The sequence below is a fragment of the Sander vitreus genome, chromosome 21 (genome assembly GCF_031162955.1).
Source record: "Sander vitreus isolate 19-12246 chromosome 21, sanVit1, whole genome shotgun sequence".
Taxonomy (NCBI): Eukaryota; Metazoa; Chordata; class Actinopteri; order Perciformes; family Percidae; genus Sander; species Sander vitreus.
Window position 1 is genome coordinate 18,793,660 of NC_135875.1, and position 23,023 is coordinate 18,816,682.

Sequence of the window (23,023 nt, forward strand, 5' to 3'; positions counted from 1 at the left end):
AATGACCAATGGGGAAATTGTACAAGAATGGGTGAATGAGAGGCAAATTATAAAGCGCTCATCAGTAAGGTAGAGAAGTGCTTTATAAATGCAGTCCATTTACCATTACCAATAAGCACAATGGGACAGGTTGGAAATAAAATGTAAGTTTTGCCAGGTTAGCTACCACTTTAGTTGGGAGGTAAAACTCAAAATAATCGTACCTGTAATGCCGTGCTGATAATCCCACATTGTACAGAAAAACTGAGTATGCATGCACTCCTATATGATTGTCTGTTATTTATTGTCTATTATTACAAATATGTAACTTTTTTTGTATAGTCTAATCAAGATGTAGTGTTTCCCAAAGATACTATGTACAAGACATATCAATGTTTCCCTTTCATACTGATGTCTTGGCCATAGTGTGGTATCTTGGGTTTGAATATTTTACTCATAGACATTTATCTATCATCTAACTTCCGTGAAGTGTTGGACCAAGCAGAGTTTTCATTTTACTTTTAAGCTAATAAAGAGAAACTTCACAGGGATAGTACGGTTTTAGGAAGCTAAAAACAAGCACACCAATAACAACTGAGCTTTCAGCGCACACCCAGAACACTTAAAGCCATATGAACACTGGTAACTGTTGCGAGTAAAGAACGAAGGTACTGAGGCAAAGTAACAGAGACCTTTCTACATAGTTAAAGGTTCTTTGTTGAGTAGTCATTGACCAGTCTGCAACAGCACCCGTCACCATGTTGCACTTAGTCCATAAAAAGTAGTCCAACTATGCTCTATTTGTATACTGTTGAAGGAGAGAAAAGCGTTGTTGTTGAATGAAATAAGAGAGGCATAGGTCAGCTGGCAGCTGTTGGCATCTGGTAACATAAACCTTCCCTGTAAACCAGAAAGGACTGAAGGAGGGATGATGGAGGAGGAGGAGGAGGAGGAGATTTTCAGAGAGGAATAGAGGCTGAGAGAGAAGAAAAACAAAGAGTCAGAGCCAGAGAGGGCTGTTCCCTGTCCAGTGATGACGGCTTTGTAACAGACTGTTAAGTAACTTGAACATCTGAAAATCACTTGTATTGTAACAAAGCCCCTAAACTTCTGCCCCACTCAGAGAGGAAACAGGGCTTTCTTTTCTCCTTTATGACTGGTTTCCATTTCAGTCCTACAGCAACAGACTCCTGGGCAGACTGGCTGCAAAGAAAGCCGGTTGAAGCCAATTAAAAGTGAGAGAAAAGAGAAATAAAGACGACAACTATAAAGTTGAAGTGAGGGTGAGAGCACGTGTACAGCATGCAGGCAGAGGTTGGTTTTTTTGCCCTGAATATGAGAGAATCTCTCAGATACTGAACTGTATGCGTGTGTTCTCTTCCTTCAGGTTGCTCTTTGTGGTTTTATAGGCCTCTTATTCCTGCCTTCCCCTCCTCTCCTCTTTCTGTTTCTGTGTATAACATCTAATAAAAGCCGGGCTGTTAATTTGCTCTCAACGACCAAAATGAGTTTTTAATAGACACGGACCCTTAATGGGGACACAGGTTTCTATTTTATCAGAGAGTTTAAGTGAGATGCTGACGCTAAATGACGTGTACTTGAAACAGAATGTCATAGAAAGAAAAAAGTTCTTCATGTTGATTGCTTCTCTCTATATGTACAGAAATCTAGACAAAGTTAATCTTTTTCAAGGTACTGCCCACACCTTTGTTTCATATCTCTGCCTCCAAGACAACTCAGGGTTGTTCATGTGTTGCGTTTGCAGATCTGGTTTATTGCTGATAAAAAGGTCTGTCTTTCACTTTCTGATGCATATGACTAATAAACCTATGCTATCTAACTGACAGACTTCCCTCACAGTAACTACATCAAAGACACAAAACATGAAAGTTGGCTTGTTTTTACCGAGCTACCACATTACTGAAGCTAAAAACAAAGAGACAGACAAAACGTAAGCATTAGAGTGAAGAGCGATCGAGTGGCTATGACTAGTCCCTGATGACCATGAGCATTTCAATCCAAGCACAAACAACTGTGTTCTTCAGTCTAGTCTGACAGCGGGCACACACTGGTGGCCATGTTCTGGAGAGGGAGAGTGACAAACTGATGAGCCGAGCCCTCAGAGTTTCCCCTGGAATCTCTGGAGTCTGGTGACACTGTTGATGCTATCCACTGTTGTCAACAACGTTTTCTGTTTGTGGCCGAGAAAGACAGGTTGATTCCTACACTTACTAGGACATCCAACTGTTCTTCAATGTCTGACATCTGTTCAAATAGGAGGCTTCCTTTTTTTTTTTTTTTGCTCAGTTTTATCCTGACAAATCTTGACATATGAATGAATATGTTTCACTTGTAGCCCAATAAAGTACTTCTTGAGAACTATAGCACCACATTGCTTCCACCTCATGCTATCAACACCAAATTGTCTCCTGCACATTGCTTGGCATCTGAGTCACTCTAACGGCACAACCAGCTCACAGTGACCCCTGCTACATTCATCAGCTAATGTGAAGTGTGACTTATTTGGTGTAATCAGGTGAGTCACAGGCTAATGGCTATTGTATTATTCAGAAACACCAGAGCATGTTGAGTTGGAGACAAGGCACAAAGTAAACCAGCTAGAGGATACATGCCTTCGGTTAGTGTGGTTGTGTGTTTGAGCAGCACCAGGTCTGTACCTGTGACAGCAAGAACTTTTAACTGTGTGTGTGCATGAATACACCTCAGAAATCCTCATTCTCATTTTTTTTTTTAAAGTAGAGGCTTTGCAGTGGATACTGTAGTAGTAGAGAATGTATGCTACAAAATGTATTAAATGGAAAAAACCGTGTATATGTAAGTGTGTGCTACAGCTGCCCAAATCACACACCACAACCTTTATAAAAATGAAATAAACAGATGTTTACAGACTTAAAAATGTGTGTAGTGCGATATCTGTGAATGCAAGTGTGGGGGAAATGTGTGCTTGCATGCTCAGCTGCTCCATGTTTTAAGACGGTAACATGCTTGCAGGTTATAAGATATGTGTGTGTGCTTGTGCGTCTTTAAAGATCACTGAGCTACATGAGTAGGCTTGTACCTGTGGGTGGTGCAGGCCCCGTGTTCCTGTTGCTACGAGCAGACCTACGGAGCTGATAAAGCACTTTTCTTTAGCTTTAGGCTACATATCTGAGTGAGACTGTTTGGCTGGGCTCGCTCACTTCTCATTATCTAAAAAGGAATTTACGGAATCACAAATCAGAGATGCAAGTGTGTTAGTGCTGGTTGAAATACTGTGCTGTCAGGACACACTGGGAAAATAGAAGGCTACCAAAGCCTGTAAGTGCATGTCCAGGTCTCAGCAGTGACATGAGTTGTATAGTGTGTGTGTGTGTGTGTGTGTGTGTGTGTGTGTTGGACATATTTAAGATTTAGGCCTCTCGCAAAACTTGCCTCAGCTGCATAAATACGCCGCCTGTAGGTTTACAGTATTAGACTGAAAACTGTTTACACTCCCCAAAAACGATGACATTTTCTCTTCTGCTGTTTAGATTCAGCCCGTTTCATAATGTTTCTGGAAGGTTTGGATTAGTGCTGCAGTTGAATATGCGCCAACACGCAGACATCGATTGATCATCAAATACACGTTCAAATTCTTTTAAGTAAATGTATGTACTCAAAGTCAAATTGCCATTGTCTGGGGAATAAGGAGATTATCTAGTGCCATGACAGAGTGACAGGCAGAGTGACGAGGAGACATGCAGCTGGATTGTGTTTGCTGCAGCTGCTGTGTTTGGATAAGATTGAAAGACAATTCCTTCCTTCCCCATGTCCAGTTCTACATTACTTTTTATGGTCTTATCTTTCAATTCTTCAGCTCTCTCTATTCGCATTTTACATTTCTTCATTCTCTTCCCTTCTCTCCATGCCTCCTCTTTCTTGCTATCAACTCTCTCTCTCTCTCTCTCTCTCTCTCCTCCTCCTCTCAGCCTGACAGTGTGTTGTTGGGACTCTGTTGCTGGCTGGCTGCCAGCCAATCTGTTACATAACAGTACCATCCGCCTCCCTGAATCACTGCTGAGCTAAGCTAGCCTCTGCAAGGCTATATATCTTGCTATCTTAAACACTGCCCAGCAGCAAAGCGTCTGCCTCTGTGGGTTCAGATTACTTTTGTGTTTTTATTATTTCTGATGGCAAACTGATCATTTCAGGATCCTGCCGAGCAGAGCACAGCGCTATGACACAACATTGCAGTGTAAGCTCTGGCCCATCTACTGTCATTATGCAAGGGTGGGGACGAAGAGGGACGTGATCTTTATCTCTCTCTCTGTTTACAAGTCTGGATGATGTCGTCAACCAAGTGCCAAACCCAGCCTGACTCTACCAGCTCCTTACCCCCAACATTTAGCCACACAGTCTGAATCCCAGTCTCTGGTCACATGTCTTTTCTTCAACAATTTATAAAAAAGTATCCAGTAACGCTTCAATTTTTGTTAATCCTAATATCCGGGTGGCAACCCAGCTGTATTTCCTAACTGGTATCTTGTTCAAAGACCAATATCCTTTTCCAGACCTAACAAGATAGTTTCTTCACTCTGTCAAGAATAAAAACAGTCAATAAAAATCACAGTAGTCCAGTCAGAGTTGGACATTCTTAGTAGGGTTATCGGGCCGTTTTTTTTTTTGGCAGTTTGCAGATTATCTGTATGTTTTATTTGCCTGATAACAAGTTACAAGTTAACAAGTTATCAGGCAAATAAAATAATGAATAATTAACTTAATGAATTAAAAAGGGTGCTACTTTGGCTCGGCTACAGCTCTGTGTCTGTCCCTCTGCTTTGGTTTCACTCCCCACTGAGTCTGACTTAATGTCCCGCCCACAACACTATCTATCTTTTACTGTGTATTTACAAAGTAAGTTTCAAATTTATTATACAATTGCTTAAAGCATTTTAACAAAGTTTTGTGTTGGAGTTTGTAACATTCCAAAATCTTAATTTTGACTTGAAGATTTTCATTTTCACTGTAAATGCGTATCGGTTCTCGGTTGCATTAACTACTAATAATCGGTATCGGTCTTAAAAAAAAACAGTATCGCTGGATCCCTAATTCATAGTCTACACCAGTTGGTATTAACAGGCCTGTGTTTCTGCAACAAGTTTTCAATACAAGCTCCACACTACAGCAGCCAATTTCTTGATCAGTCTCTGTCATTGGTTCCATAGTAGGTGCAATAATCAGTAAAATCAGCGGTCGTTTGCTTCGGTTGGAACTAAAAGCTGCAGACTCTCAAGCCGCAGTGGCACATGATTACAAATCACTGTTGAGGCTTCCTGAGGACAGTGCTGGCACACAAAACCCTGTCTCGTTTCATTCATCATTTACAATCCACTCTCTAGTCTCTGTAGTAGTAGCCGTAGATGTAGGGCTGTGCAATTAATCCAATTTTGATCACAGTGTAATTGAGAAAAACTATTATTTTGCACATCATGTTTTGCAAGTAAGCTCTTATTTCGTCTTGTGTTCTGAATGGGGAAAAAAAGTTAAAACGTGAAAAGAATTTAGGAAAATGTTACAGTTCAACGTGTTTTCACTGTTGATTTATTTAACTTGTTTTTCCAAGTTCAGTAAATGCACATCTTACCAAAAGTCAGCGAGTAATCAAATGAAACAATCGGGATTTCAATATTGACCAAAATAATTGTGATTATGATTTTTCCCATAATCGGCAGCTCTACGTAGGTGTCACTTTCAGAGATTAGCCCAATTTATCAACCACTCCGTTTGACCAACTCAACAACACCCTGATCCGCCCAGCCTTAGGAGAGAGAGTGCCCCACAAACCTGTCCTCCCTGCCCCGCCTGTTCCCTTTTGTTTTGGGGACCCTCTGAGGTGAAACCTTGAAAACATTTACACACTACATGCAGAATGGCCAATTTGCCATTCATCTAGACTTATAAAAAGGAACTGCACTACAGTGAACATCATTAAACGAGTTGGTAACATCTTGATATTTGCAGTTTATTTCTTCTTTCAATATAATTTTTCACCTGTTGCTGTCAAAATCTACACCTGATTATGCAAGCTTCCAACAAAACTGGGATAACGATTATCAGTCTCTCTCCGGTGCTGTATGTGTTCACGGAAAAGAAGGTTTGAAATGACTACGTACAATTTTGCAGCTATCCATAAAGAGCAGCCATTCGCATACAAACAAGAACAGTACACCAACACTTAAGACTGCGGTGTCAATACGCCTAACAATCGCTGATACATGCAAGTGCTCACACCACACCTGTAGTAACCAAAGCTCAACTTAAGATAGACTTGACAAGTGACTTTCAGTCATCGTCAGAACTTTTTTAACACACACAAAGACAAGATAGCAGAAGACAGCGTACTCAAATGAACTTTACCTGATGTGATAGCCATATCCCTCTGCACTGGCCAAATTAACGCTTCATACTCCCGACACAAGCACAAGGAATAATGTGAAAAAAAACACAACAGTGGTAGAAGGCGAAGGAGAAGTCCAGCAAGAGAAAAAGCCACATTAAACACGTTTTGCCTCTCACCGGCAGCTGGTATTCCACAGGTAGCAGTGCACCTCACATTCCCTTTCTCTGGATTGCCTGTCTCCAAGTGTGTGCACGCCCAGAGAGAGGAGGCGTGTGTAGGTCTGTGTGTCTGCCCCTTTTTGCTCCTTGGATAACAACAAGGTCCACCCAAAGGTTTCCTATCTCTCTGTGGGAACACTACTGCTCCCATGGGTTTAACAATTAAAAACATTGGGTCACTCCTCTGCACTCCATCAGCCGGTTTAGAAGTAAAAATGAAGAAAGAAAAAAAAAGAACACAAACAAGCTTATGCTCAAGCCTCACCTCCTCAAGTACAAGTAACACCCACCCCCCTTTCTTTTTTTTCTTGCTTTTCATTTTCCCTCTCTGAAAAGTTATGTAATACTGCCATTTCAGACATGGCCTCCCCCTCCTCCCCTTCTTTCCTTTCTTACTCCTTTTGCTGCGGCACACACTGGCTTCTCCACCTCAAAGTTTGGAATGGTTTCAGTCACATTATCATAGCGTGGCTGCTTTGGTCTGCTGCGGAACAATTCAGAGGCAAGTTTGTGATGGGTGGGCATGATGGGTTGTTTAAATGTAAAGCCTCTTATGTCCTGAATCAAAGCTGGCGCTCTCTCACACACACACACACACACACACACACACACTCATGCACAGTGGTGCATATGGACCTAAACATTTGAAACATCCTGAAAAAAATGTCACCTTTATTGGCATGAAAGTTTCGATAACTATGACGACTGAGGAAGGAACCTTTGTGCAATAAACACATTGCACAACCTGGGGTCAGAGATAAAGTTTGGATAAGATTTACTATGAGGGCATTCCATTAATGTTCACTGCCAATGATGTATGCATGCAGAAATGAACACAGAGTCACAAGCAACACATTTTTCCAGTGCTCTGAAAGCATCTTCATGTAAGATATGCTGATAGCTGCAGGAGTGCCTGCTGCAACATGTCTGTTTCTGGCTAGCAGAATGAAATGTGTAAGTAATGGCCAACGAGAGCAGGGGTTGTTTAAATTCGGGAGTGGTGGCCTTAGGCTGTGTGAGAGAGTCCGTGCCTTTGTGTGTGTCTGTGAGGTAAACAGGGTCCTGTGACAAGTAGTCCCAGGACCAATATTAAACATTTATTCAATGATGTAAACTTCACTTGATTTATTGTTCATGTAACATAAATAAAGTTTCTCATTGTCACTTCTATTGCAGTCTGTGGTTAAAGCTAGCTGTACTGTGCCTCAACTTCTTTTTCTACCGTTGGTTTTTATTGTATGTGTTATTGTGCATTAGTCTCTGCAACTGTTGGACGCCCCCTAAAGACGGTAAATCATTTACTGGCCCAGCCTTGCCTAACCCTTCCTCTCCTGACAGGTCAACCTACTGTGATTCCACAAAACAGCCAACGCCCAGCTGGAAACAATGGCCACTGTGGCTGACTCCTCTGATAATACTCTGATAGTGAAAGTTAAAAGTTATACGATCCCAGGTATGACCAATGCTCTGATAGCTCTGCTTATCTAAATGACAACATTTGGACGCTTTGTTTTATTAAAAGACATTAAGCAGTACATGCCAAAGTGCACCTACTTGTATAGGCCTTGGTATTGGCTCAACACTGAGGGTGCATTCCCACTAGATGTGTTTAGAGCAGTTTAGTAGAACCTGAGGCCTGTACTACGAAGCAAGATTTGGCGTTGACGAGGTAACTTCAGGTTCAACCCAGGGTTTTGTGTATCACAACGGAGGATCGCTTGTTACCGGGTTAAATCGCCATGGTAACTTATGCTGAACACCTAACCTGGTCGGGAGCAGGTTATGTTGGAGATTAGAGATCAACCGGTGTAAAAGCACGGCCTACTGACCAATCAATACTCGATTGATAACGGCGTCACCGTTCTTAGAAGATCCGGTGGAGCTCGGTGGGTGGGGGGGGGGGGGGAGAGAGAGAGATGCGCTCATTAAAGCTTAAACATTTAGAGACCGACAACCCCGTTAACATTCCCCGATGGGTATTTTTATGAAAGATATAGATTTTCAGCGGAGGGCATTACGTATAGGCTATTTGTCGGCTTCTTGAGCCGTGCGTTGCCAATGCGCACATCGGTTTGAATTATGTTTTCACATTTTTTTGTCTTCTCTCACGATCGCTTACCACTGCCAGGGTTGCAACTGAAATAATAGGCTAAAGCAACGAGAGTTTATGGAAAGCACAAGTGTAATTCTGGTCAGATTTTGTGCCTGACTGATGAGGAAGTGATATTAATAAGCCTTGTAATTTACACATTTACAGCGTCGGCTAATATTTTGCCAGCTTTCCTTCCTGTTGTAGGAAGCAGCGACAGTATTGCGTTTTGCCTGTAAAACCGTGTCTGTGTTCTTCGTATTTATGTAGAATTATAGTTTGCTCTTCTTATGTAAAATATGCAGCTCTGGCAGATGTTTGCGATTGGTCGTGCTGTGAAAACACCGCCTCTGTTATGTGAACGCGCGCGTCGCTGGATTGGGAAACCCCGGGTTGATTGAACTAGTTGTTAACCAGCGTCGTGACACAGCTTACGCGGGACCGCGGTTGTTAGGTTAGGTGAAGCCGGGTAACTGAAATAAATCCAGGGCATGTTGATCTTGACTCGTAGTACAGGCCTCTCTGGTCAGGTGAGAAAGATCCTATTTAATCTCATTATGTGGTTCTACATAGCTGCACAGCAAGTCAACTGAAAGTGTTTGTCGTGATCTTTTACCAACCCAGTTGTGGTGTGCGTTTTTTTTTTTTTAGACGTGATGAAGTAATCAGAACCGACAACAGGAAACAACCTCGAACCTCGCTTTTGAAGCTGTCGCCAAAAGCTCCCGTCTTACATATTAACAACCTTTGAGTGGTGGTGACTTTCATTAATCGGCTCTAAGGGCGTTTTCACACCTGTAGTTCGTTTGCTTTGGTCCGAGTCAGTTGGTGAGTTAGTGAACTTGGAGCAATTTGCCCTCGGTCGGTTTGGTTTGGTTTCACACCTGGAAAAATCCAAGCGTACCAAAATGCATTACCATTACAAATCAGGCAAGAACGTCCAGCCCTCTTATTGGTCGGATATGTCTGGGGCGGGAGCAAGAAAGTAAATACAGGAAGAAGGTTCTGTGTTCTGGTCTAGTGATCAACCACCTTATTTCATTAAAATTATCAGACATCGTTTCGCAAGCGACGTGACTACATCTGAGACTTGTCTCTGCTCTGCCGGCGTCTGTCTCCAATTTTAGCGGCAGCTGGCTTGACCACGGAGATACGAGTGACGGACGGGAAGCTTGACTGCTGTCTATTTCTGTAATAGAAACACTGCAAGCTGCTACAGTTTGCTGCTCTGCTGCATTGCAGATTGCTAAACACACCTGACTACAGTAGACATTAGCTCAGACATGTTCTCACCACAAACGAACCAGAGTTGGATTGAAAGCGTACCGAGACCACCTCTTCAAGCAGGTCTCGGTACGCTTGTTTGGTCCGCTTTTGGGGCGCACCAGAGTTTGAATGCCGCGTTCTCACCTGCCCAAACGAACCGCACCAGCGGGGCAAACAAACTCTAGTTCGATTCAACCGAACTAAAGGCTGTCGCTGTGAAAACGCCCTAATTCACTTGTTATCTGGTTGATGAAGCTAAACAAACCAAACACATAATTGCAAGTCACCTTTTCCACAATGGTTCAAACCAAAGGAAGCTGCTGCACAGAGTGCCAAGTACTCTAAGCTACAGAGTCCTGCAGAGTCTTATGTCCACACAGCAAACGGGCAGCACAGTCTAATCTACTGTAACAAGAGGTCAAACCTGAGAAGCAAGCCAATTAGGAACCGCAGCTTCTTCACTCCCTTCTTTCTTGAGACTTCAGCACACGCACGACGCACGCTTCTCCACTGACAAATGATTTTGATGACAAATTTTACTTCTGTCTCTCAGATAAGTGCTTTTCCCCCACTTTCTACTTAGCCTCAACTTTTGTTACAGGCCCTGCATGCACACGTTTTTAGCTTGGAGGATTGGATATAAGCCACCTCTAGGTTGCTATGCCAAAATATTCACTTAAGCATTGGGCTACAATGTCACCGATCAGCTGAGACAAAAAATGTTGTAGCTGGCAAAAACGTATAAATATACGACCTAAAAAAAAATCACCCTCTGTTCATACGGTTGAGAAATAGTAGTTGTAGAGATGTAAACATTCAAATAAGTGAATGTGGTTAAAAAAAAAGTTTAGTAGTACTTTGTATTGATTTTTTCAATGTACTCTGGGACGTTACTAGGCCAGTAATAGTTTGACCCTCCATACCATCACTTGTAAACTGTAGCATTAACATTTTCTATTTGTTTGGTCATCACAGCGCTTTTCAGATGAGGTTGGAATATTCTGCTGCAAAAAAATAAATAAATTGAGCCAGGATGACAAAATATGGGATTAAAGTAGGGCTTGACGATTAATCAAAAATGTATCGACATCCAAATTCTGAAGCCGTTAGAAGTATTTTTCCCATGGCGATAATTTCAAATCGTTTTTATAAAACTAAAATGTGACTTTTTTCACAAGAAATTTTCATAGTTCCCGCATTGTTTCCTTCAATTATTTTAAAAATAACAAAAATAAGCACTTTTGAATAGGAAAAAAATATCTCACCTTCAATATTTGAGCCTATTTACAGGACAAACCCTGCCAATGAACTATGAGAAGAAAAAAAATAAAATAATGAATCACAATTTTTTTTTTTATTATCGTTAATTTATTGTTATCGAGGTAAAATGTGCATTTAATCGTGATTTTGAGTTTAGGTCATATCGTGCAGCCCTAGATTAAAGCTCCGGTGATTGTAATGAAGAGAACGTGAGCATGCACTACGGCCTCACCATTCTTTCTCTCCTGCAGAGGGCGCGGGGTGGCTCCAGGCTGAAGGGACAGCTCCTGAAGCTCACTGGTCACTGCCTCGCTCTGAGGGCTCGGGGCCAAGCCTGGCATCCCAGCGACTTCCATGCTACCACAACTCGGCTCCTCCCTTCTCTGTGGGTGTAGTGTTGCCAGGGTGACTGGGAGACCTGTAGCAAAAAACAGGACAATAGGAGTTGAATGACTCGTGTATTGTTGATGCAACAACTGCCGAGACTAAACTGGTATTGTTAATCTAAAAGGGTGCAATCAGTAATACTTTACTGGTTCGCTGTCAAAAATAAACTGTGAAATATAAAATGCACCGCATGCTGGGAGTTTGGTTCAGTTTCATTTCAAGGTCTAATTTAAAACATCAGCGCAGCAGTTAATAGGCTCAGGGTCTTTAAACTTCAGTACTGACGCAGCATTTTATTATCTGACAGCTAAGCAGCTTATGATTGAGCTATTGAGCACATAAGCTTGCTGGGTAAAGTTTGTCTCTGATGCAAAATAGCAAACATCAGGTCATCACAGCATCACATTCAATAACATAACCAATTCTATTTATTTATTTTTAACCTTTATTTATCCAGGTAAGTCGATTGAGAACAAATTCTCATTTGCAACGACGACCCGTCACATTCACACAGCTACACATTCATGCCTGGGAGCTGCCCGGTACAACCACAGTCTGATCTGTTGGCCACTGAGCAGCTCCACTGAGCAGCTCCACTGGAGCGGTTGGAGGATAAGGGCCTTGCTCAAGGGCACCTCAGTGGTGGTGATGAGGGAGGGACAAGCGCCGCTCTTTCACTTTCCCCACCCAGATTTGATCCTGTCAGTCTGGGGACCGGCGACCTCCCGGTCACAAGCTCGCTTCTTTAACCTTTAGGCCACCACGGGTCTTAATAGCCATTTGCCAGTTCACAGGAGTGCATCCATAGATGGAACTCGGAGGAAAAAGCCATAGCTTTTACTGATAGCTTGAGCAATGTGGCACCAGTTTGTCAGTTTGTACTTTGTGGAGGTGTGTACAGTATTTGCAGAGCAAAATGTGGTATCGCTGGTAAATATGATGATATGGATCTAATCTCTAAAAAAAAAGTTGTTGTGTTTTTTCCCACAAAAGGGTTTGTTTTATTACTTCATCATTGAAGAGTGTTCTGTATTTGGAAATGTAATACATGAGATTGTCTTTATTAGGCAATCAGAGTCAAGTAGTCAACAAAGCCACGAATTAAAAAAGAAAGATAAATGGTACTTGGGGAACTTTTACTGGCTACGAGTCCAAAGGCTGGTCCAAGGAAAGTGAGCACGTCTCTTCTCTCCTCTCTGTCTGTGTTTGTCTCTCTGCAGGGCTGGAGACTAGGGAATTAAATCAGCCATCGGGGAAGAATTCGAATGTTTGAGCTTTTACAACTGTTGCTCTGGCCTCTGCTTTTAAAAAAAGGCAGAACTGTTCCCCCTTTTTACTTCTTAACAACCTCAGTGCAATTTCCACACCTTTAAACCCTGTGTAAGAACTTGCCCTCAGAGCTGGAGGTATTTCATAAAACAAGCTAAAACAAAAAAAGTGCATGTCTATGTGCGCTTTGTGTTGCATCTGGCTGCAAGACAAATTCCCCTGTTGGGGACAATTAGGGGAAAGTTGAAATGGGGCTTACTGTTCAGAGACTAACTAAAATATTGAAGGGAAAATGACCAAAACCACTTCCATAAACAAAGCCACAGAGAACCTTTGGTAGTATATTATAAACCACTAGTTAGCACAGACTTTTAGCTACGCTTGTTACGGCCTTCTCCTTGTAATCACATCATTCTGGGCTCAAGTCCAATATGAATAATGTAGATTTTCCTTTGTAGCCTACATTAATGTACATGTGTCGGATCCAACATGAAATGAAAGGGTAATTTTTCCAACCCTATTTTCCTACGTTTTTGTTAAAGTGACTGATATGAACAATCTTTGAAATTGGTCCAGTATTAAGCAAGAACGCTGTAACTGGCAGCCACAGACCGTGCTGCCGCTAAAAGGCTCAAATTATTATTCTAAGTGTCTGACAACATTATGGAAAGGATCCCTACAGAGATAGGCCTTTTTAAAACCTCTTTAAGACCTTTTTGTTGAACCAGAAACAGCTCTGAGGTCGCTAGCGCTGAAGCCACCAGACTCCATTTAAAAAAAACGACTTATTTTATTTATCTCGAACAATCAACCTACTTTAAAAGAGAAAATGTTTTTAATTAAAATAAAACACAAATATAAAACACAATCATATACAAATCAATCCGATTCTTTCATAGAACACAAAAAGGATGAGTTTGAGAAGGAGCAGGCAGAAGCATAATGCTTAAGAAGTCCTGCCCCAATACTTTTAGCGTATAGAGCCAATGTATTTTCACATGCAAGTCGGTAAACTATGTGTTCATTTCAACCATAACTATTGTGATTGTTGGAAAAGTGGAAAGACGACCCAAAACAGCTTTTTTATAGTTTTATTTTGTGTCTGTTGTCCCCATCAGTCACTTAGACACAAAAACATAGGAAAATAGGGCCCAGGTTGAAAAATCCCAAAATTACCCTTCAAACAACTTAGTGGTAACAAAAAAGGACCCTCGCCATGCAATACATGCTTTTAGCAAAATGATTTGCATGTAGTTCAGCTCAGACTACTTGGTTTATACAAGTGACATAACATCCTCCTACATTGTTTAAATACACTTCATTATCACAATATTGATACGCATGTCTTCCGATATTGCTAGTTGACAAACGTATGCAATGCCTTTGCACTATCATGACAGCATCGGTGAGCATATCCTCAAAAAAAGAGCTCTAACTGAGCAGCAAAAGCATACAGACATGAGTTCCGCATGTACATTTCAGCCCAAGCATAATCTTGAAATCACATCTTAAATGTTAACAACCGAAACAAGTCTAGCAAAGGAAGTCACAAGTCTTTTCGCTCAGAAAAACAAACCAGGTAACTGGTTTATAAAGAGAAGGAAGTAACATGATGGTCAAATTTAGTGGTGCTAAAATTAAAGAATTAAGGGTCAGACAGCTGCAGTATGGCAAACCATTTCTGGAGAGAAATTAGCCAGTACCTTGACTAACACTGAATAATGCATTACTAGCATAGGACACCCTGTATGCTTGATAACAGTGCAAGCTATCATGATTTGACACTGACAGCTAGATCATGTCTGTAGTGGCTTCAAGATAGCATGTGATCTCTGTGTGACCAGACTTCAAGATGCATATATCCTGTTCACAAGACATTTGAAAGTATGTGTGGCTTTATATCTCTGTCTATCGCAATAATCTAGCCTAGCAGGGCCCAGGACTCCACAGTGACCTACATATAAGGTGTTAGACAGTTAATCCACCCAACCATTTCAAATAGATGGCTTTCCAGAGATGCTAACTTTATTCTTACTTCCCCAACAGAGGGCTGCTGTTCAGACATGAAGTGTGTACTGTTGTGGTGCAATGCATTGAAGAGATACACAAAGTAGTCCAGCATTCCTCTCTACACGCCCACACTAGCCTATACAGATATGTATCACAATTACACAGAAGCACACACGTCCTGACAGCCACGCTGTTTCACCACCAGACACAAAACAAAAACACTACCAAGAATTAGCACATCATTCCAGTTAGCAGCAGCAAGGTAAAGGATGTGGTTCCCACCTGGCTTGTCATACACTAGGCTGTATGGGAACCAGGCTTGTTGCTTACCTGTAGAACTAAATCTTGGAGGGGCGTTTTCCCATTTCAGCAGGACGGAGCTTTGAACGGTTCTGTTGAAGAAAATAAAAAAAGCACAGCTTCAACAAAGAATAACAATATCTTATTTTTTCTGGACCACGGATTATGATGTTGAGCAGCAGTGTCGTTATCAGTGTAACCATGGCATGTGCAAAAAGGCCCTCATGGAGTAAAAGAGGTTAAAAAAAAGAATACTGATGCTAAACGAACCCACGTTGCAGGAGGCCTTTCCACACATGCCATGGGGCAGCAGCCTACAGCTGTCACTGTCCAAAACACAGACATGCTAAGCTATTGTTAGCTTGTCTGGGTGGGAGTTAACCTGAAGTCTAAACGCAAGTTAAAGTGAGGCTGCTAGGTAAAAAATCACAAACAAACGACACAATGAACGTGAAAGGTTACCAACTACAGCATATCGTCCTTAATACTGGCGCTGGCTACGTTTGAAAACTGTTCGGCATCCCTGTTGACTGCAGACAGTCAGACATCCCAAGTTAGCTAGCTAACGGTAGCGTGCTATATCTGCCAGGCATTACAACAAACCGCTAGCTAGCTAGCTGTTCAGCGTAGTTCCTGTCTGTCACGTTACGGTTTTGTCTGATGGGGAATCTAGCGAATGACGCGACGCTATCAATGTAAAGTTACTACACGTATTTACGCTTACTTTTCATGGTCGCCACTTGTGTGTTGTGTCTGTAAGGATAAACGGCGTTGACATCACACCGCCACTTCCGAACCACAAAGGAAAACTTTAACCGGAAAACCCTCCTCTGCGTGGGACGCAAAGACCCACTTCCTTCACAACACCTTTACAACCAGTTTACTACTAAGTTACTTCTCTGTAATAGGAGGTATACAGCAGAGTGATGTCCGCATATGTCTGACACAACAACGTCTCTAATAGTAGCCTATAAGTAGCATTTAACGTTAACGTGAAGAAAATAAATTATAGGTAGATGTATGCAGCACATACAACTACACAGACACACCCTGCACAGTCTCTGTCTCCATCTAGTGTCAAACTACGTGTAAAACAAGCTCACTGTGTCTGCCTTTATTACTGAGCATCTTTCCAAAATAAAGTGGATTCCAGGGGGTTACAATTTTGGTTACAGTGACACATTTTTAACCAAACAGCAAATACTTTGTCATTTTTAGTTTTATTGAAAAACTTTACTGTCCATATTTGTTTAATTGTCTGCTTTCCTGTAAAAAAGTTTTAACAGTTACAAATCAGTTCATTTTTATGAAATTACTTGGAACTATGGGGCATGTAATACCAGTGATTAAAACTTTATTGATAATGTGTCAAAAAAAATCAAAAAATATATTAATGTATGTCATATGTGATTTAAGCCTAATTAACATATAGAATGCAGGAATGTTCCATGACCTCATAGAATCATTATGAATTCATTATGACACATTTAGAATCCTAATGACCCTTCTAGACTCATCTTCAGAGTTGATTTTTTTCATACTGTTTCCAACATTAACATGTGTAGATAGGATCGTTTCATATAGGAACCCATTTATCTAAACATTTTAACTCGCGTCATCAAGGATTTTGACTAATTCACTTCTTGCATCATCAAAATAAGAGGTAAGTTACCAGCAATTGTATTTCCTAACTGTGATTAATTAAATGTTATTGTTCCTACTGACAATATAATAGTGGAGCAGATGAGCTTGGAAAGTATCGTGCATTTTATGACAGAGCTAAAGCATTACATTTTCATAAACTTAGACTTAGACTTAGAAAACTTTAACGTCCCCGAGAGGCAATTTGTTGTACAGTACAGGCATAGTGACACATAATCCACAACACAACATCTACAGCACTATTTATCTATCACATAACATACACACATCAATAAATACAATACAGTAAAAGGAGTATATTGCTCAATGTCATAAATAAATAAAACTACTGCAACATTACTTCACATATATTCCTTCAGTCATACCCCTCCCTACATCTTATTTAATTGGGTTATTGCCATAGGAATGAATACGTTTTTTGCTCATAAAGGCGGAAAACTCAGCAATGTTGTTGTCAGCATCCAAAAAAAAGCAATTGTAGCAAATAATCAAATACATATATGCCTGGAATGACTACTATTTAATCACCAAGGGCGTAGATTTTATTTCAACATTGGGGGGGGGGGGGTAACGTTACACATATTAAGGGGAGGGACTGGTGGCCTAATTCATTCAAATTCAATGACCTAACACGGCATAGTTTGAAACAAGGAACAAGGTTAATTAGAACGAGTTATAAAAAAAAAGATTGAAAAACCTACAAGGATTTCTAGGGGGAATATATATGTGATTGTAATGGAGAGTGGTGGGGCAAAAACTGGAGAAATGCAATGCTGTGGTCAATGAGCTCTTAAGGTCACCAGTGGTCAGATACAAATTGCCTCCACGTCTGAAATAAAACCTTGGGGAGTGTAGAATATATGCTGAAAGTTTCATGCTTTAGTCATAAAATGCACAATTGGTTTGCCTGTCTGCCCAATATAAACCATATGTAGTAAACAGTGTGTGGCTGTGTGTCAATGATTATTTGCCCATCCGTCTTTCTACCATTTTCCAGTCATGTTGAGAAGAAGTCTTCGTTTGGAGGAAGCAGGCTATTACACAGAGGAGGGGACTCCAATCATTTCCTACTGGGAGACCTGTTACAGGTAAAGTAGAGGACTGTGTTTTTGTGCACATGTTATGTCCTGTATGTGCATATGCTGTAATGGTCAGCACTTTATAAATCTTAAAGGTGCCCTGCCACACAAAACCGTTTTTACACGTATTTTCTGAAATATGTTAGGTCCATATGTGTTTGTGTTATGTGGTGAATGTGAAAATGAACTGCTACCTCCTCTGTCAGCTCTAGCCACTGAAAAGAAATAAGTGGAGAAATCAGGCCAATTACAAAAGCTGGTCAGTCTGACATGGTGTTGCCTGAGCTCATTACTATTAATGAGCTCGCCCAGTTATGCTGGGTAAAGGATGCTGATAGCCGGGCTCTCATTGGCTAGCTGTTAGCCAATCAGAGTCAAGCAGCTTAGCTCATTGAATATTAATAAGAACTGGCACAATTCGAGCTGAGTCTTCCTGCAGGCTTTCTATACTTTATTTTTTTATTTTATTTGTTTATTTGTCACGGACCATGCACAGTTCAAGCCCTGTACCAGAGTTAGCTATACAGCTCATTTACATCTGTGGTCCATGGGCAAGGGAGATAAAAGGACAATATAGACAATACAGACAATACTATCAAAACAGATAAAAACTTAACAAACAACATATAACGAGCATTACACCACACTAGAATGGCTTGAAACAAGGTAACCAAGGCATTTTCTCCACAAAAAATGTTACAGAGTCCATGGTAGAACTTCAGACATTACCACAAAGTAATGAAATACGTGTGGCAGGGCACCTTTAACACATCGTCGCTCTCGAAAAAAACAAAACTGTTGCTTTTTTAAGGAAATGCCAAAAAGGCTAATTTGAAAACTACTATATTGAGCTGTTTACCTCCGACAAAATCTGATGAAATTGCCTCATCGCTGTTATAAATATTCGTAAAACCCACAGATAGACGTAAAGGGTGACCAATACCGTATCATTGATATATGAAAAGAAATTAACATGACGAAATATGGAGATACAAGGTTTCTGCCCGACGGCGACGACATATTGCACGTCAGTCTTTACTAACTTCTGTTGTATCTTTTAGGGTCTTTCAGAGGAGGAAAGGTCACCGTGGTCATCACCATGAGTCAATAGGCCACGATGAAAACACCAGTAACACCAGTGAGACACAAAATCAGAATATTGAGACTCAGGCCATAGAGACATGGACCAGAGTCCCCACTCAGGCCAATCTCACTCAGACCACTGCAGTACAGATCATCATCAGCTGTCTCTGCGTCCTGCTCCTTCTGGTCATTGGTGAGTTTCCTCCAAATCTTGTCAATAGTAGTGGTGTAAATAAAACAATCATGATATGATAATACATTGATTCTTAAGACAACAATACAATATTTACTGATATCACAAAGTCTGCCACGATACAATTTTGATTTGATTCAATTCCGGGGCCTGCGACCGATACGAGACGATACATAAGCCCATTTAACACAATCGGTTAGATTTATTAGAGCCCGACCGATATATCGGCGGGCATTTATAATGGCCGATAAATGAATATTTAAAAAATAAAATAAAAAACAGACAAAACCCCAATTCAACCATGTTATGAGTGTTGGCGTTGCATAGTTTGTCCACCAGAGGGCGCTCTACAACGTCCCTGTTGGCAACACTCGTGTTTAACCCTTTAAGTTCCATATCTTAAGTTTGTATTTTTATTTATCAGAACTTTAATATATTTTGATTGTTAAAAAAAACTTCAACACACTAGAAAAAAAGGGATAGGGAGCCCAGGCTTGTCAAGTCCTACCCCCAGTCTTTATCACAGGCAAGGGCACAATCCAATAAGATAAACTAAACAGACGATTTTTAAACAATACAAACATACTACTCCAGTTCACGTCCTACTTATTAAGAAAAAAAAGTCATTTACAGTGAGATTGACATTCTCCTTATATATCTTTTGTACATTTTTGCTGTGCAAATTCTTTTACAGCTGCATTATATTTATACTGTTTGATCATGTCGTCAAGGCCATTCCACAAAACCACACTGCAAGTTGAAAAACACATACTTTTGCGATTGGTCCAAGCATACTGCTGTTTCAAAATGAATTCCCCTCTTAAGTTCTAACCCCTCTCTGTATCTGTGAACATTTTACCAGATCCTTCAACTTTATTTCTAACCTTTGTGCTTTGTGTCCCTCAGGACTCACACATTGCATACATATGCAACTAAAAGAGGTCCAGCAGGAGGTGAAGATACTGAGGCAACATGCGATCATGTCTGTTCTTCCGGCATCGAACTTTGCGTTAGAATCGCAAGGCGAGTCATGTTCATCTGTCTCATCAGGATTTATACACGCGCTTTATGGTGGAACTCGTTTGGAGCTTGATTTCTAACTTTGTATGTGTGTGTCTTTGATTTTGTGTGAATGCAGGTGCCAGAATTTTACATGATTTATCTTCGGACACATATTGGCCTCCAGGACTTGAAACGATATGGGATCAAATACACAAATGGTTGTATTCATCCAAAGCACGGCGAAGCGTTATCCAGGTAGGAACATGTAAAGATAGTTTAACAATGTATTGTAATCACACTTTTAAAACTTCTGTTATTTAATATGAAATAACATGCAGAAACAGTTGTAGTTGATAAACTGTGGAGACTAAAATGTTACATTTTCTCCCCTCAGGGACATTTATCATTAATTCCTGGGCAATGCTGGCCCTTTTCAGGCGACCGAGGGCATTTAGTCATCGCCCTGTCACACCCAGTCTCCATCACTAGCGTGACACTCGGCCACATAACGAAGTACCAGTCCCCATATGAATACATCTCCAGTGCACCGAGGGAATTTTCAATCTATGTAAGTCACACATTTTCTATTATTATCCTCGATATGTCGAGTGGTGGGAGAAGTATTCAGAGCCTTTACTAAAGTGAAAGTACTAATACCACACTGTAAACATCCTCTGTTGCAAGTAAAATCCTGCATTGAAAATGTTACTTAGGTTAAATGATGTAAGTATCATCAGGAAAATGTACTTCAAGAATTAAAAGTAAAAGTACTCAATGCAGAAAAATCCTCACATTTTAGAAACCGGAAATGATCCAAACAGTTCTGTGTTTTAATCGTCTAATATTTCAGATTTACTTGTAGGCCGTTACATTGACGGGTAGTTTCATGTATATAAAAATATCGGATTTGATAAACTACATGAGTTTTGTGTGCAAAAATCTTAATTTGTAAAGTAACTAGTAACTAAAGCTGTGATGATGTGCAGATGAATGTAGTGGAGTAAAAAGTACAACATTTCTCTCTGAAATGTAGTTGAGTAGAAGTAGAAAGTGGCATGAAAAGAAAAGACTCAAGTAAAGTACAAGTACCTCAACATTTGTACTTAAGTACAGTACTTAATAAATGTAATTAGTTACATTCCACCACTGGATATGTCCGGCATACTTGTGTGAATAAAACTGACAACAAAAGGCTAAGCTCATCTCTTTTTCTTCTCCAGGGAATAAGGACTACTGACGAGGAAGGAACCTATTTGGGAACACTGGTTTATGATGAAGACGGCGCAGCATTTCAGACCTTTAAACTGCCTGTGAGTATGATATGACAGTAGAGCTCTCATGAACATATAGGCTATAGGATAATAAGTAGAGATTCTTCTGAGAATGAAAGCTCTTCCTTCCCATGTAAATGGCTGCAAACTGTGGTAGTCAAACAAACTGTATTATAGAGGTAGATATCATCATTTCTCTCTCTGACTCTTTTTGTTCATTTGTCTCTCTTGTCTCTCACCAGAATCCAGACAAAGGAATCTTCCGATATGTGAAGCTACAGATTGACAGCAACTGGGGAAACATAGACTACACCTGCCTGTACAGCTTTAGGGTTCACAATAGTTTAAGTTGAAGGTAAATTAACCGCAAAACACCTGAATCTGCGACTCGCTGCGACGTGCGTCACAACATATATTCCCCCTAGAAATCCTTGTAGGTCTTTTTTTTTTTTATAACTCGTTCTAATTAACCTTGTTCCTTGTTTCAAACTATGCCGTGTTAGGTCATTGAATTTGAATGAATTAGGCCACCAGACCCTCCCCTTAATATGTGTAACGTTACCCCCCCCCCCCCCCCAATGTTGAAATAAAATCTACGCCCTTGGTCGTGGGTTTGGTTTAAATACATAGCGTTACATTTTAATATCCCTTTTTGTCGCAGCGATTAAATAGTAGTCTATACGATATGTTCCCAGATGTTTTGCAGTTGATTTACCTTCACTCTTTGGGCGGCATGGTGGTTATGTGAATGCAGCCTCCCATGTCTGCATGGGTTTACTCCTGGTGCCCCGGTTTCCTCCCATACATGCAGGTGAACTGTGTGTGTTTGAATTGAATTGGATCATTCAATTGGAATGAAGTAATAATAATTGTAATTATTGTTGCTCTGTGTGTTTTTTTTTCAATAATAAATGTTAAATGTCATCATTCATCCATCTTGCAAAAACAATTGCCCCTATTGGCTTTTTCCTACATCACCAATTATTAATCAAGCATGAATTTTTCACTGTGCTGGGGGGTTCTGAGCTTGTTGTCAAGCCAATATAGACTTTCCCTTTACTTATTTACATTGATAAAATGAAATTGTTTCTTTCTTTTCAATAAAAATAATTTGCTAAGATTCCAAATTAAAACAGAGGTTTTTTTTAATGTTAATGTTAATGTTATTTTTGGGCCGGATGCTGAAAAGGCTTATGATTCGGTGAACTGTTCATACTGGTACAAGGTTTTAGGAAAATGTAGGTTTCATGATGAAGCTATAAGTATTATCAAGAATTGATATGATAAGTCATCTGCTAGAATTAAAAGGATTAATTTAACAATTAGTTTCACTATTAAAGTCCCCTTTGCATTGTTCATCGAACCACTGATGTCCTGATTTAATTGAGTGACCCCTCTTTCTCTCTTCCAATTTAATGAAATCACTTTTTTCATCACAGTTTTTGGATCTTTGTCAAGGTATAAATTAAATGTACAGAAGACCAAGGTGCTAGTTTATAAATAAGACTCTCCTGATTACATAAAGTCTGATTATAAGCTTTAATGGCAGGCAGAATCAATGAAATATCTCAGGGTG

The 23,023-nt window shown here is 40.5% G+C and overlaps 2 protein-coding genes across 15 annotated transcripts in view; one reads left to right on the forward strand and one right to left on the reverse strand.

Annotated features, from left to right (window-relative positions):
* The window catches only part of mrtfab (myocardin related transcription factor Ab), a 51,114-nt gene extending 34,990 nt beyond the window's left edge, over nt 1-16,124 (reverse strand). For 6 of the 14 annotated variants that reach the window (XM_078278464.1, XM_078278467.1, XM_078278466.1 and 3 more), the window contains exon 1: nt 6,535-6,771. In XM_078278464.1, the coding sequence (XP_078134590.1) occupies nt 6,535-6,748 (214 nt within the window). In that variant the 5' untranslated portion in view covers nt 6,749-6,771. The other 8 variants (XM_078278462.1, XM_078278460.1, XM_078278461.1 and 5 more) reach the window with 5 other exon arrangements.
* A 3,841-nt stretch (nt 16,125-19,965) lies between these two features.
* On the forward strand, nt 19,966-22,568 carry LOC144536213 (SUN domain-containing protein 3-like). The gene is made up of 5 exons (XM_078279235.1): nt 19,966-20,197; nt 20,313-20,431; nt 20,571-20,744; nt 21,397-21,486; nt 21,690-22,568. The coding sequence occupies exons 1-5, from the start codon at nt 20,101-20,103 to the stop codon at nt 21,798-21,800; spliced, it is 591 nt and encodes a 196-aa protein (XP_078135361.1). The 5' UTR covers nt 19,966-20,100; the 3' UTR covers nt 21,801-22,568.
* The last annotated feature ends 455 nt before the right edge of the window (nt 22,569-23,023 follow it).